The sequence below is a fragment of the Poecilia reticulata genome, chromosome 23 (genome assembly GCF_904066995.2).
Source record: "Poecilia reticulata chromosome 23, P_reticulata-male-v2, whole genome shotgun sequence".
NCBI classification, from domain to species: Eukaryota; Metazoa; Chordata; class Actinopteri; order Cyprinodontiformes; family Poeciliidae; genus Poecilia; species Poecilia reticulata.
The window spans coordinates 16,088,006-16,100,821 of record NC_088852.1 but is presented as its reverse complement, the minus strand read 5'-3'; the positions used below and the strand labels follow the sequence as shown (position 1 = coordinate 16,100,821).

The 12,816-nt window shown below is 39.3% G+C and overlaps 1 protein-coding gene across 3 annotated transcripts in view; it reads left to right on the top strand.

Moving 5' to 3' along the window:
• Nucleotides 1–6,747: 6,747 nt before the first annotated feature.
• arid2 (AT-rich interactive domain 2) overlaps nucleotides 6,748–12,816 on the top strand; it is a 30,094-nt gene continuing 24,025 nt past the window's right edge. Inside the window, exons 1-3 of one of the 3 annotated variants that reach the window (XM_008401405.2) lie at nucleotides 6,748–7,287; nucleotides 7,411–7,504; nucleotides 8,446–8,543. In XM_008401405.2, the coding sequence (XP_008399627.2) occupies nucleotides 7,196–7,287; nucleotides 7,411–7,504; nucleotides 8,446–8,543 (284 nt within the window). In that variant the 5' untranslated portion in view covers nucleotides 6,748–7,195. Of the gene's footprint in view, nucleotides 7,288–7,410; nucleotides 7,505–7,812; nucleotides 8,357–8,445; nucleotides 8,544–12,816 lie in introns of those variants that run through there. The other 2 variants (XM_008401404.3, XM_008401406.3) reach the window with 2 other exon arrangements.

Here is a 12,816-nt window from a genome sequence, read left to right as displayed (position 1 = left end):
ACATCAATGAAATCCATTCAGCTCTTGCGCTATGCAGCAAATCAACGTGAGACAATTAAATAAATAACATAGATAATTATGCAAATAAAAATATACGAAACAAACCAGTTTAAGTGCTCGACCCACGTTTCTTTTATACGTGACACTAATTTTATCCGGACACCTACTACGAGGTTTGTAAAAAAAATAAAATAAAATAAAAATCAAAATAAATAAATAAATAAATAAATAAATAAATAAATAAATAAATAAATAAATAAATAAATAAATAAATAAATAAATAAATAAATTTAGAGAAACATTTTTATTTGTCCTTAATTTTAAAAAAAGAAGGAAAAAAAAGAAAAATTACGTCTCCAAAAGTATTAGAAATAGAAAACTCTTGCTAAAATCTGTCTGCTCTGTATCATAAAAGTCAGTGGGCGGAGCTAACACGGTTATCGGGGACTATGCAGTTAAACTGCTACACAGGTCAACAAACTATGATAGGAGTTATAAGAGTTAAAACTAAGTAATAAAAAAATCTAAATGGCTGTCGCTCACATTAAAAGTTATGATAGTTAAACTGTTTTTTGTTAGTCATACACACACACTGTTGTTCATTCTCTACTTGTGAGTGTTGCTTTTAGTCAAACTCATTTTCCACACTGATCGCCTTGGCTTCCAGCAGGACTCTTTATTGCTACAGAGGCACAAACTGTGCCATGTAAAATGAACCACTGTCCTACTTGAAGTAAACAGTGGGGAGGTTGGTTCTATTCACATCAAACTCTTGTGTTCATGACTGTTTTGTCCTGAAGGGAAGAAGTAGGTCAGACTTGGGTTTCAGTCGCACCCTTGCTATTGTGAGACTATGGCAACCTGAAACACGGTGGTAGTAGTGTGATGGTCTGGTTGCTGTTTTGCTACTTGAAGGTTTGGACAACTTTCACCCATATTTATATTTATGGTTAAAAACAAAAAATGTAAAACTGTTTCACTTTTTTTTGACAAAACAAAACAAGAGCAAGAAAACACACATACACATGTACACACACCACGACCCATTTTAATACTGGCCTGTATTCATGCTAATATCAGTTATGAAGAGAGCTCAAAAAACAAAACTGAATCAAGACTTCCTGTTGAGTTGACAAAAAGAACACAGTATGATTTTTTTAAAATTTTTCCTATGTGCATACGTGGCAATTTTATGACATAGTTTAAGATTAGAACACATCAAGCTTAGTGAATGAAATGTTTTCTTTTCTTGAAGAATGGCAACAAATAAATAAATAAATACCTGTTTTAAGATTTATTTATAAGAAATAAGTGTCAAGAGTGGGGTCATTGCACCTCATTACTGAGTAAATCTACCTAAAAAGTAGCTTTTCCTCTAAAATGTTCACTAAGATGACATTTTTCCACACACAAAAAAAAATATTGGTACACGTTTACCAGTGTTGCCAATACATATGGAACACACTGCATATTCAGTATACAGGAATGTTCTTTCATAATATGGAACAGCGTCATAAAATGATTTATCCTTTTGTATGAAAAGGATGATAATGTTGGAACATGTATTATTTCCTAACAGTGAACAGTATGCAAATGGGAAATTAAATGTTCTCAATAAATGTGAAAAATGAAACAAAAGTGCCATCTAGTGGACTCAATGGATAATTAAATAAAGTTTGTGTTCTATGCAAATTTACTGCACGTCACAATATTTTTTGTGTGTGTAAGTTTTCTAGTGTAAGTTAGTTATATAAAATATCTACAGGACAGATGTAACACTCAGGTTTTTTTCTGTCTTTATTATTTAAAAAAACTCAGCACAAAAAAGTTATGTGAATTTTTTATATATATAACACGTTTATTAAAGTTTAATTCACACTCGTTGACATAAAGTGCTGATCTAACTTCCTAAGTACAACGACAGAAGGCCAAACAACGAGGTCCCATCAAAACAGAGAACAAAATAGTACACTGAATAACTTCCATCTGCGCGCGAGAGGCCACCTGCTGCCTCCTCCAACCGGATTCCCAGCATGCACTTCGCTCCAGCCGTGACAGTATCAAGTTTAAAAATCTCCCAACTGATCTGTCCAAGTACAATGTGTTCCTGAGGCAATAGTCTATGACACGAAGTGGAAGCTGTTGGGCAGAAGATGGCGCTGTTTACCAGCAGGTAGGTGAGCGTCGAAGCTCAGCAGTGAGGCTCTGGAGGTAGAGGGGGGTGTAGGATGCAGTTCCGACCGTTTGTGTCTGGGTGTTTGGGGGACAACTTGGGCTTTCTGCCCCCCTCCATTTGCACGATATGCCAGACCTGACTGTCACTTCAGATGACAACCTCTGCAGTGATGGCACAACCGTCTGAGATGCGTTCAAGTGCTCACTGACAGCAACTGGACAGCATTTGTTGCCTCTTGAAAGGAGCATCGGAGGAAAAAGGAGTTCATCCTCACACTCATTTCTAATACCTACTATACAAATGGTGTATAATTATGAATATTATGCTTAAATGAAAACAAATGATGACTTGTACTACCCTTGATTAGAACTAGTTCAGTTCAAATATGTGGAAATAGTTTCTAAGTTTTGCTGCACAAACAAAACAAATGCCTTAGAGATTATAAAGTATGTTTTTAAAGAATTGTTATTGGGCACGAAGAAGGCATCAAGATACACCACATCAGAACTGATAACATTTTACATTATGCACTTTAAAGTCCTTTAAATGAGACGCCAAAAGTGATTATCTGTTCAGACAGATAAAACTTATATTTTTGTCGTAGTTCAAGAAACAAAAAACGGCAATGCAGGTTTGACATGCCTAAAAGCTGCACTTTATGAGCCGGATCACATCTGAAGTGCTATGAATGCCAAAATAAGCATTGAACTCACATTTTTGTGTTTTGATCAGAATACTAAAGGTTTAACAAATCATGAACTGGCTTTTGAAGAATTTGGGGGGTGTTGGAAACATCTAGTTCAGAGCTGACTTCTCTGAAAATCGTAGTTTTCTAGCAAGACCCCATCTTAATAAAAAAAAATAAATAAAATTTTTACTTTAGACGCCTACAGAGACATAACAAGCGTAGAAAATTTCATTACGTGATTTATTTTTCTAATAATTAACGACTAAAGTGGTCAAGAGTCAATAATAGTGGTGCATCAATTGCAGTTTTTTGTCTATTTTTACAAGTGCTGACATGTCGATTGTGATTTTGGCAGAATTTTTTGTCTGAAAAGTCACCACATTGTCAACAGAGGGGTGATTACTGAAGACATGAGCAAATAAGGTGATTGTTGAACAATTTTTGGGGGTGTTTTCAAATATAATAAAGCCTTTGGTGATAAACAGTGTTAAAGAATCACTAAACAGTACAAAATTATTTCGTCAAGGTTTGACTTGCCTAAATAAAAGCATTTTCCAAGCTTGCCCCATCTAAGGTGGTGTAAATGCCAAAGAGAAGTTAAATTTCCTTGTTGTCTTTTCACAAACAGGGAACACATTGGAAATCATAAACTATGCTTTAAAAATGTAGATAGTATAACATATTCCCAGGTTTAACCAGTCAACATACTCTAGATTTTAAACAGCTGACCACTTCACTGTTTTAATAAACAGCCGTTTACTATAATTCCGTATCAGATGCTAACATGATTGGTGTCGTGCCACAGGTACCTCTAAGACCTGCATTACATATTGATTACTACCTATAATTAGCGAAACATCCAGTAAGACTGTTAGCAACAAAACCCTGTTATCGCTCTACAGCTTTAAACAAACCCGCAGCTAACTCGCCTGGTAGTACACACGCATACCTTGGGGGATTTTAATAAATTTAAAACAGTTTCGCGTATACCTTATGTATATGAGATATCACAGTTTAATACTAAGCAGCTAATAAATAAAAAAAGTACTTCTTAGTCGCTAACAGACTGTTGTAACCTTATCAGCAACATTAGCGATGATGTTAAAGGATTGGAATTTAACACGCTCGAGAGCGACGATACTATAGCTAGCTTCCAAACGATTAACTATCAAGAACAGTTATTTCCTGATTGTAGTGGCTGCCATTCGCTAAAAATGGAAGAAAACAGACGATATCCTTCTCCTTAGTGTGAGGTTTCAACGAGTAATTGGATTAACACGGATATCTGAGAGCACTGCGGTTGTTATTTTGCTAACATTCACCAGGCTAGCTAGCTAGCGCGAGAGCGTGTCCGTTAGCCCAGAAATGGAATTGCAGAGTGGGGAGCCCAAAGAGGCGCGAGGTGAACTCCGGCGCGCCGCAGTTTAACGGCGAAAATAACACACTTTTAAAAACCGCACGAGGACGACAAGCACTTTTTTGAGTTGTATGGTGTCAATTCCTCAAAATGGGGTCTGCTAACGTGCGTCTCCGCCATTTTGTGACAGGTTTTTCATTGAGCAAAGGGGTACGTGTAATGGTTGAATGTAACCCCATCAAGAAGATATCCGCTCGCTTGGCAGTTGCTGCGAAAAGGGATCGGGAGCAATTTTCAACCGTCCCCCTCGTGAGATAAAGTCGTTTTGAGGTGGTCACTAAGGGGTAGTGGCAGTTTAGCACTACCGCTGACAAGTATGCAGCAACAGATTTCAGAAAGGAAAATAATATATCTGAGCTTGACAAAAGCAAAAAAAATATATAACCACCTTACATAAGACTATTTATATAAATGAGCCGAATAATTCAGATTTTCAGAAAATATCCAGCCTCAACAAAAAATGTGATAAGTAATAATAAAAAAATACTATTAGTGTTACATTTTAAAGTGAAATATTTGTATTGGAGACAGGGCTGTACTTAGTCAGGGGCAGGCAAAGTTTTGGGGCCCCAAAAATAACTTACATTTTTATTTATTTATTTTTATTATTTAATTAATGCTTTAGAAACACAGTATTTTATACATTTCTAGAATGAAAGTACAAGATTTTATGAAATTGCGTTATAATTGATAGAATTTAATTTCAATAGCTACCATTTAAAAACAATTATGTCATACTCTTTCTTCTTTCTAGCATAAACTCATGACATAGCTTGACAAATCTATCAACAGGTTTTATTGCTGCGTTATATCTGTACTAACGAGTGAGATTTTTGGAGTTCCCATTTGGACACTCACCTAAAGTCATAGTTCTTAATGGAAAAGTTGGAGATCACTAGATAACAACTGGGTTTAGCGACAACAGTCACCCCTAACTAGCTACAATCCATGAACACGCTAGTCCCCTATGAAAGCGCTTATAATGCCTATTTGAATAGTTCAAACACCAAAAATACCTTAATATGCATTATTTCATACAGTGGAAAAAGTTGGCCCTACCATAGAAGCTAGCTAACATTTATAGTCTTCTTTATTTGGGCTGATATAGCCAATAACCAGTGAGGAAAACAAATGGTGCTCATGGATGGGCTGCTTTGCAAGCACCAGAGCAATAATCTGCCACGTAGTATTACATGTAAATACTTCAGCTTCCTCATCTGAATTTTTGTCAAATATTCTTAATATTCTTGACCGAAAAAATATATGAATATTCCACAAATAATTAGAATATACCTACAAATAATTCCATATACACAAAGACCTTTTTAAAGAAAGGAAATCAATGCAAAAATTGTTTCCAAAAAAAAAAAAATATTTTATGTGGGCAAGGCTTAAAGACCTTGATGTTACAGTGTACCTCATTGGATTGTAACAAGATCTTATGATACCAAACCATCACAGTGTCTCATTAAGAAGCCACAAATATGTGTTTTCTGATTGACAACCTGTTGTGCCTACATTTGAATCTCTTATTTTGAAGTAAGGGGGGAACTAGTTGACAACTTAGGCTATGATAGACTTCTCAGCTAGATAACTGACAGTAGTTTTTGCGTGAGCACTGAAATAGGCTTTTAAATAGTTCCTACTATGTAGGGAAAAAAGAAAAGAAACAGTGACAGACAATATGGGCATGACTTGTAAGCACGGTGTAAATACCACGACTAGCTAACCGCTAGGTTAGCATTCAAAACTTCTGATTTAATGAGTCTGGACTGTATTTAATCTATATAATCTGTCTATAGTTCCAAATCTAAAATCTACTGCTTAAACCAGAGTTGGATTCTTTAAAAACAGCAATGTTAGTATTGTTTTACCTTTCCAACAATTTTGTGATTTGTAAAACCTCTAATTCTGAAAACAACAACAAAAAAGAATTCTTAATATTACCCAAAATATAAAATCTTATCTTTATTGTAAACATAATATCATTTATTGTCTTTAAGCTGGGTGAAATGCTGCAGTCCTATGTAACTATTAATCAAGTATAGTTTATCTGCATAAAATAAACTTTTGTTGGTAGGGCATCAAAACCAACTCCACCCGTGGGGCCCATATTCTCCTGAATTTGGCCCTGACTGGAGATAAGCAGTGTCTAATAACTGGACTGAAGATTTAAAATGAGCAAAGCTATTAACTGTGTATCAGAATACTTTTTAAACTTGGCTTTAGTTCAACATGGAAGTGATTTTACCCCTAAAATACTAAATACCACCATACAGCGTCTAATTCAAATGATTACGAAGCTGTAGTAATTAAATTAGTACCATCCCCATCCCCCCACGGGACACTTCCAAGAACCTTCTGACCCGTTTTCTAGTCGGCAGAGAGAGGAATTGTCAGACTGTCCCTAAAAAAGAAAACAGTCTCTATTGTTTCAGCAGTCACTGTGCCCGTGCATTGAAATAGTACCACCACAGGCCACAGAGGGCGCTGCGTGGCAGGCCGGGCTCCGCGGCCTTCACATCTTTTTGTCTGAGAACTGGGTCCTCTGCCGCTCTACAGTGTGTGCGATAGCCTCGGAGCTGCGTCCGTAGCACACTGTCAAACCACTCCAAACGAACACAGCCGCGACCAAAAGCACTAATTGAGCCCTTCAGCCATGGCGCTTCTAATCTACCGGTAAATCGGCCGTGTTTTGGACTGCTCGAGGGAACTTAGTCCGAGCTTGTATCGGGTTTGCTCTCTGTGTGCATCAGTCTTTATTAGCGAGCTGCCGCTCTCCTTGCTACCAGCTATTTCTTTAACTTTTTAAACACTCGGCTCGGCGAATGACTGAGCGCCGGCGGAGTATGGGATCCTTGGTGTCTTAGGAAGCGACTGAAGTGGGGTTCGAGCGTTTTTGCGTGCAAAAACAATGGCAAATTCGACGGGGAAAAATCTCCTAGATCAGCGAAGGAAAGGACAGGCTTTCCTGGACGAGCTGCGGCAATTTCACCAAAGCAGAGGGTGAGATTGGGGCGCCTTTATTCGCAAGAAATACAACTTTAAATTCCAATTGCACAAACATGCGAGTTACCCAGAAGTGTTATTTAAGCATGTGTCTATTTATTTCGTGTGTTATCTCAACAGATCGCCGTTCAAGAAGATTCCTATCGTGGGTGGGAAAGAGCTGGATCTGAATGCTCTCTATATCAGAGTCGTCTCTTTAGGTGGATTCGCTAAGGTGAGTGGGGACCTAAAGTGTTATTTCTCCACACTGGACTGCTGACTGGACCGCTTCAGAACTCCGCGCGGATAACCCGGGACAAGTGTAACCCCCCCACGTACCCCCTAGAAAGACGTTAGTGGGTCGATGTTGGCCTTGTGCTAGTTTGCCATGTATCTCTATGCAATGTGGTGGCTTGTGTTGTTGTGTGGTTTGAATCGAGGAGTCCCACTGCTCGCGGAGTCAGAGTGCAGTTGGAGCGACTCGAAATTAGCGGGCACGTTCACCATCGATTATCGGCACGGAGCCCGGCCTGGGGGTGGGGGGGGGAGCACCGCGCGGGGACACGGCGCGTCGCTCCCGGCTTTTACACACAGTTTACACCGGGAGGAGGAGGGGGAAGCCTGAATTCTGCTTCTCGCCATAGCCATCTTTCTTCGGCTTCACGGCTGGGCTCAGACTGTAGGCCTCAGTCAGAGGGCCCCGTGTCGGTGGATACAGTAAACACTTTACTCCAAAGACCAAACGACTCGCCGCTAGCAAATGCGTTTGGAACCGCACCGAGACAGCTTATTGGACAGTTTGGCCTCGAGCGGTTTTGACTTGAAAAATGGGAAAAGTCAAAGTTAGCTTGTTAGCAACATGGCTAACTAGCTTCAACTGTAACGTTTATGTCCCAAATAGATTCGGGCGGTTTAAATTATCTATAATCCCCCAAATGTAAATTTTTAGCATTACTTAACAAAAGACACTTTAGACTAAGCAACCCTAAGCTTCTTATTGGGTTTATTTAGTTTTAGTTTGCTCGACGAAGTTTGAGAAAGTTATTGATAAACGATGCTGATATTGGCAGGAGCTGCTGCTTTCAGTGTAACCGCTCTTTCTTTGAGTTCTTCCCTTTTTTCTTTTATTTTTTTCTCTAACCAGCTCCTCTTTTTTTCTTCTTCTTCAATTTTTAGGTGTCTGACAAAAACCAATGGGCAGAACTTGGAGAAGAGTTTAATTTCCCGAGGAGTTGCTCCAACGCAGCATTCGCTTTAAGACAGTACTACCTACGGTAAGCAGGACTGCCGAGCTGCTCTCCTCCCCGGGTTCAGGTAGCATGTGCGGGATGTTTACAAATGTAAAGATGCGAGCAGCATGATGCAGCCTGCTCGCAAGCAGCATTCGTGACTCACTCCGAGACTTAAGTTGTATTTTAACTAATATTTTTGAGCATGTTTGGAGTACATTTGTTAGATGTCACTTGCAGTCTTTCGGTTCAGGCAGCTGTTTGGAATGGAAGTGGAGCAGCTGGCATTTGTGGTTCTGTTGCAACGATTGTTCCCACCCCTGCCACCTGCCCACCAGAGATTGCACCTGTGTAGCCATTCATAATTATTGTACAGCCAACTGGTTGTGGAAGAAAGGAGGCCCTCTTGTTTGTGTGCTGTCAACAACTGGCACCTAGTTGGAAGTAATTGGATTAAAGTCGGAGGTGTTTGCATGGCAGTATTATAACTTTTTTTTTTTTTTTTGCTGTAAGAAGATAATTTTTTTTTATTTAATCTCTATTTGGAAGCTTTCTAGTATCAGTTTGCTCGTCTGCCTCTAGATCAGACCGTAGTTTAAGATTTGGTGGTATTATGATACATTACTAGTGCATTCCTCATCTGTTATTGACATTCTGTGACCTTTGGCATTTTGGGCAGAATCTCCTGGAGTGAGAAACCATCAAACAGCATGCAAATTGTGAATTTGTCACACTTAAGGCATTCTAAGCAGTCCTCATCTATACTAAAACTGTGATGATATATTTCTGCAGCCCTATGTTCAGTTCTTAAAAGAATTCATACTTTTGGCTCACGGAAACCACAAAATATGTATCTCTTTCAGATTTCATGTGATAGATCAACACAAAGTTGCACATAATTTAAAGGGAAGAAAAATAATGCATGTTGTTATGTTACTGGGCGTTGACTGTGCCAGTCTAATGTGAAGTTTCATCCATGTTGCTGATAGAAGTAGATTTAATTACCTGTTAAAAAAAAAAGAACATGCTGATGCTGCTTTTCCATTGCAAGTGTAGTTATTCTGCCGTTTGTCTTCTATTGGAATGGGAGTTGAGGAAGCGTTCCCGCCTCTGACACAGGCGGAGCGTGTTTGTTCCTACCGGAACCTGATGTTTGCTAACATCAGGTTAACCCTGATCATCCGGTCCGATGCCCACCTGCAACCGCTGTCCAGCTGTGCGTCAGGCAGATGACCACGGACGAAAACTGCGTTTTTCGGTTTGCCGACCGAGTAGAGGAACGACCATCTGTTGGCCAAAGATCTTCCCGGTGCGAATGAATCGGACCGTCTCCGGTCAACACTTCCCACTCAGCGGTTCGGAGTGCCAAAGCTCCCGCTGCTGCCTTATTCGACATCCGAATGCAGCTCTGGAATGGAAGCGAGCGCTCATCACCAGGAACACTTTTTTTTTTTCCCCCTGCTGACACTCGCTTGGAGTTGTTTCAACTGAATCAAAACCCTCCGGCCCCTTTGTAGGACTCAGGGGGAAAAAGGTGTGCATGTTAAAAGAGAGACGTTTCAAATAAGGGACTGAGAATGTCATTAATCTGTAAATCAGAAAATTCACTGTAAGACGACTTACCAGTTGTTGCATTTTTCTTCCCTCCTTTTATTACCCCTTCAAAGCATCAGCATCTGACCTATATTTCCTGTGTATTCCGCATTATTTAATTCTCCACACAAGCTGTTGTTTCCTATCATTTGCACACACACACGCAAAAAATGCATCTGTTGCAGTAAATTGCGAGAGAGAAGAAAGACTCCTGGTGTTCTTGGCGTTTCCTTCGAGCTGCAGAGCGTTGTACCCAAGTCAGGTGACTAGAACCGCTGGTTTAACCTCCGTTTGCCCTCATGGCCTCTGAGTCAGTGACATCTAGGAAGTTTCAGTTGAGCTGCAGCTCATTGAAGGTTCAGTTTGTGCGTTTGGTTTTATTCTGGTACGAGTTGTGCACTTAGCTCGAGAGTCTATTTCTTAGGATTTGAATGCTTTTGTTATTTCTGGCAAAGTTTCAGGCATTTATCGGTGACAGGGATTTTCAACCAACTGTGCTTTGTGGCAGTGCGTGTTTTGACAGTTAAACTCTGCAGGATGCACCTTTTGAGATTTTCATGATGGTGTAAAGCTCTTATAACTTTACTGTCTACCCACATAAATTGAATCAAAGATTATTTAATTCCGGTTGCTGCTGCCAACTGTAAAATAATTGAACATGCACCGAGCCGAGTTGTTGTGGCTAATACTGATTTTTGGTTTTCTTTAATGCTTGGGGCTTAGAGTAGTTTTTACATTCACTGCACAGTGAGGGAATTAAAGATTATTTCTATTTATGTATCAAAGCACATGTTTAACAATTTTAACTTTAAAAAAACAAATCAATCTCAGATAAGTAAATGTTCCTTTCTGATGATTATAGAATAAAATCAACAAGAGTTTCCAATGTTTATATGACTAGTTGAACATATTTAACTAAATATGTTGTATTTTTCCTAATGATCTCAGAGAAGTATTTTGTGATGCGTACAAACTCAGAAGTACTTCAACTGTATACTGTATAGTTTTTTGCTTTTGAAGGTCGCCTTTTTTTTCTTTTTTCTTTTTCCTTTATCTGTGCAATGCATGCTGGGCCGTAGATCATAGTGGAAACCAGCCTATGGAAAACACACAAGAAATCAAGGTCATGGAGTTTGACTAGAGTGGTTGAGAGAAACTACCTCAAAGTTTTCTTGTGAAAACTTTGAGGTAGCAAACGTGACGCTTGTGAGCTACTATTCACTAGAGCTAACCATCGTTAGCAGAAAGTTTCCGCCATTAGCAGGGAGTTACCAGCTACTAGCAGGGATCTTCTGCAGTTTTTTATTTATTTTTAACCAAAGTAGTCAACTTATTGTTTTTGTCAGTTTCAGTTTCTTTATTTTCTATTGGCCTTTGTATTCCTAACTTGACTGACTGGACAAATTGAAGTTATGTTGTTTTTCAATGTTTGACTGAGCCTGTGATGATACTGGTGTATTTAAGTGAGCTCTACTTGTGCAGATTTATCAAATAAATTAGTAGTTGAGTACATTTATGTCTGCGTTTAAGAAAAAAACCCAAACATTTTAAGTGAATTCAGCTCAGTTTTTCTGTATCTGTTCGGTATCGACCGATACTAAAATGTATATTTATGTCAGAAGTGAAAAAAGTGGATCGGTGAGTGCCTGATTCAGTGTTGGGGGCACAAGAGTCTTGGAGGGAGGAGTGTGTGAGGAACCAGAAAATCCAGCGCTGAACTTCATCCTCCTGGATGAGTTCAGTGTGTGTGGATTTTCACACGGCCTGCTGCGGTTTCCCCGCTTCTTGTTTCTGCTGCTGGACTCTCCTGCTCATCTGGAAACATCTGTAGCAGCCTTTAGATCTGCCTTCCTTCAACTGTGTTTTTTTTTTTTTTTTGCTCCTAGCTAAGGCTGCAGAGCTGTCCAGTTGGTGACTATTTTCTGTTGTTTTTATTTTGTGACAGATATGCTTCCCTTTTCCTCCTCCTCAAGGACTGTAAAGCAAACTTGTTATCGGCGATAAGATCTGAAGGCTCTGGAGACTTGGTGTTTTTTGGTCCGTCTGTAATTCGACCTGCCCTCTAGCAGTGTGGGCCACCACTGATAGCCTAATCTTCTTCTCTCAGCTTCCTCGCTAACAAGCAGATGGGCAGATCTGCCTAATGCCTGACAGCGCAGCTACAATCTGGCTCCAGCACTTTATGATATTAAGGATGCGTTCCATATCGGTCCTAGGTGTTGATTTTGGTCGTCTTATGTGTGCGTTGCCCTTTCCAACCCTGTCTGCTCAGTATTTATACAGTAACAAAATGTTGTTAAGCCCATACATGGTAAATATGTCCAAATGTACACCTGAGTTCACTGATCCCATCAAGATCAGATGCATGTTGTACCACACAACTGTTTGTTTAGAACCAGACGGAGTAGAAATGTCAGGCCTGAAAACGACCCTCTGATGCTGATGGTCAGCACAGATACGACCAATAATAACAATAATAATGGCCATAATTCATGCCCATTATGAATCATCGTAGAATCATCTTTCTCCAATGGGACGACAGCAGAATATTATTTTTACACTCTCACAATTTGATTCAAAATTGATTTTTGTGTCAAAACAATTAATCATTTCTGCTCTAATCTGCTGGTGTGCAGAGGATCCGCATCAGGGATCACGATTATTTTTGAAATCGGTTATTCTATCGATTAATCGGATACAAAATGTTCACATTCTGCAGATATTT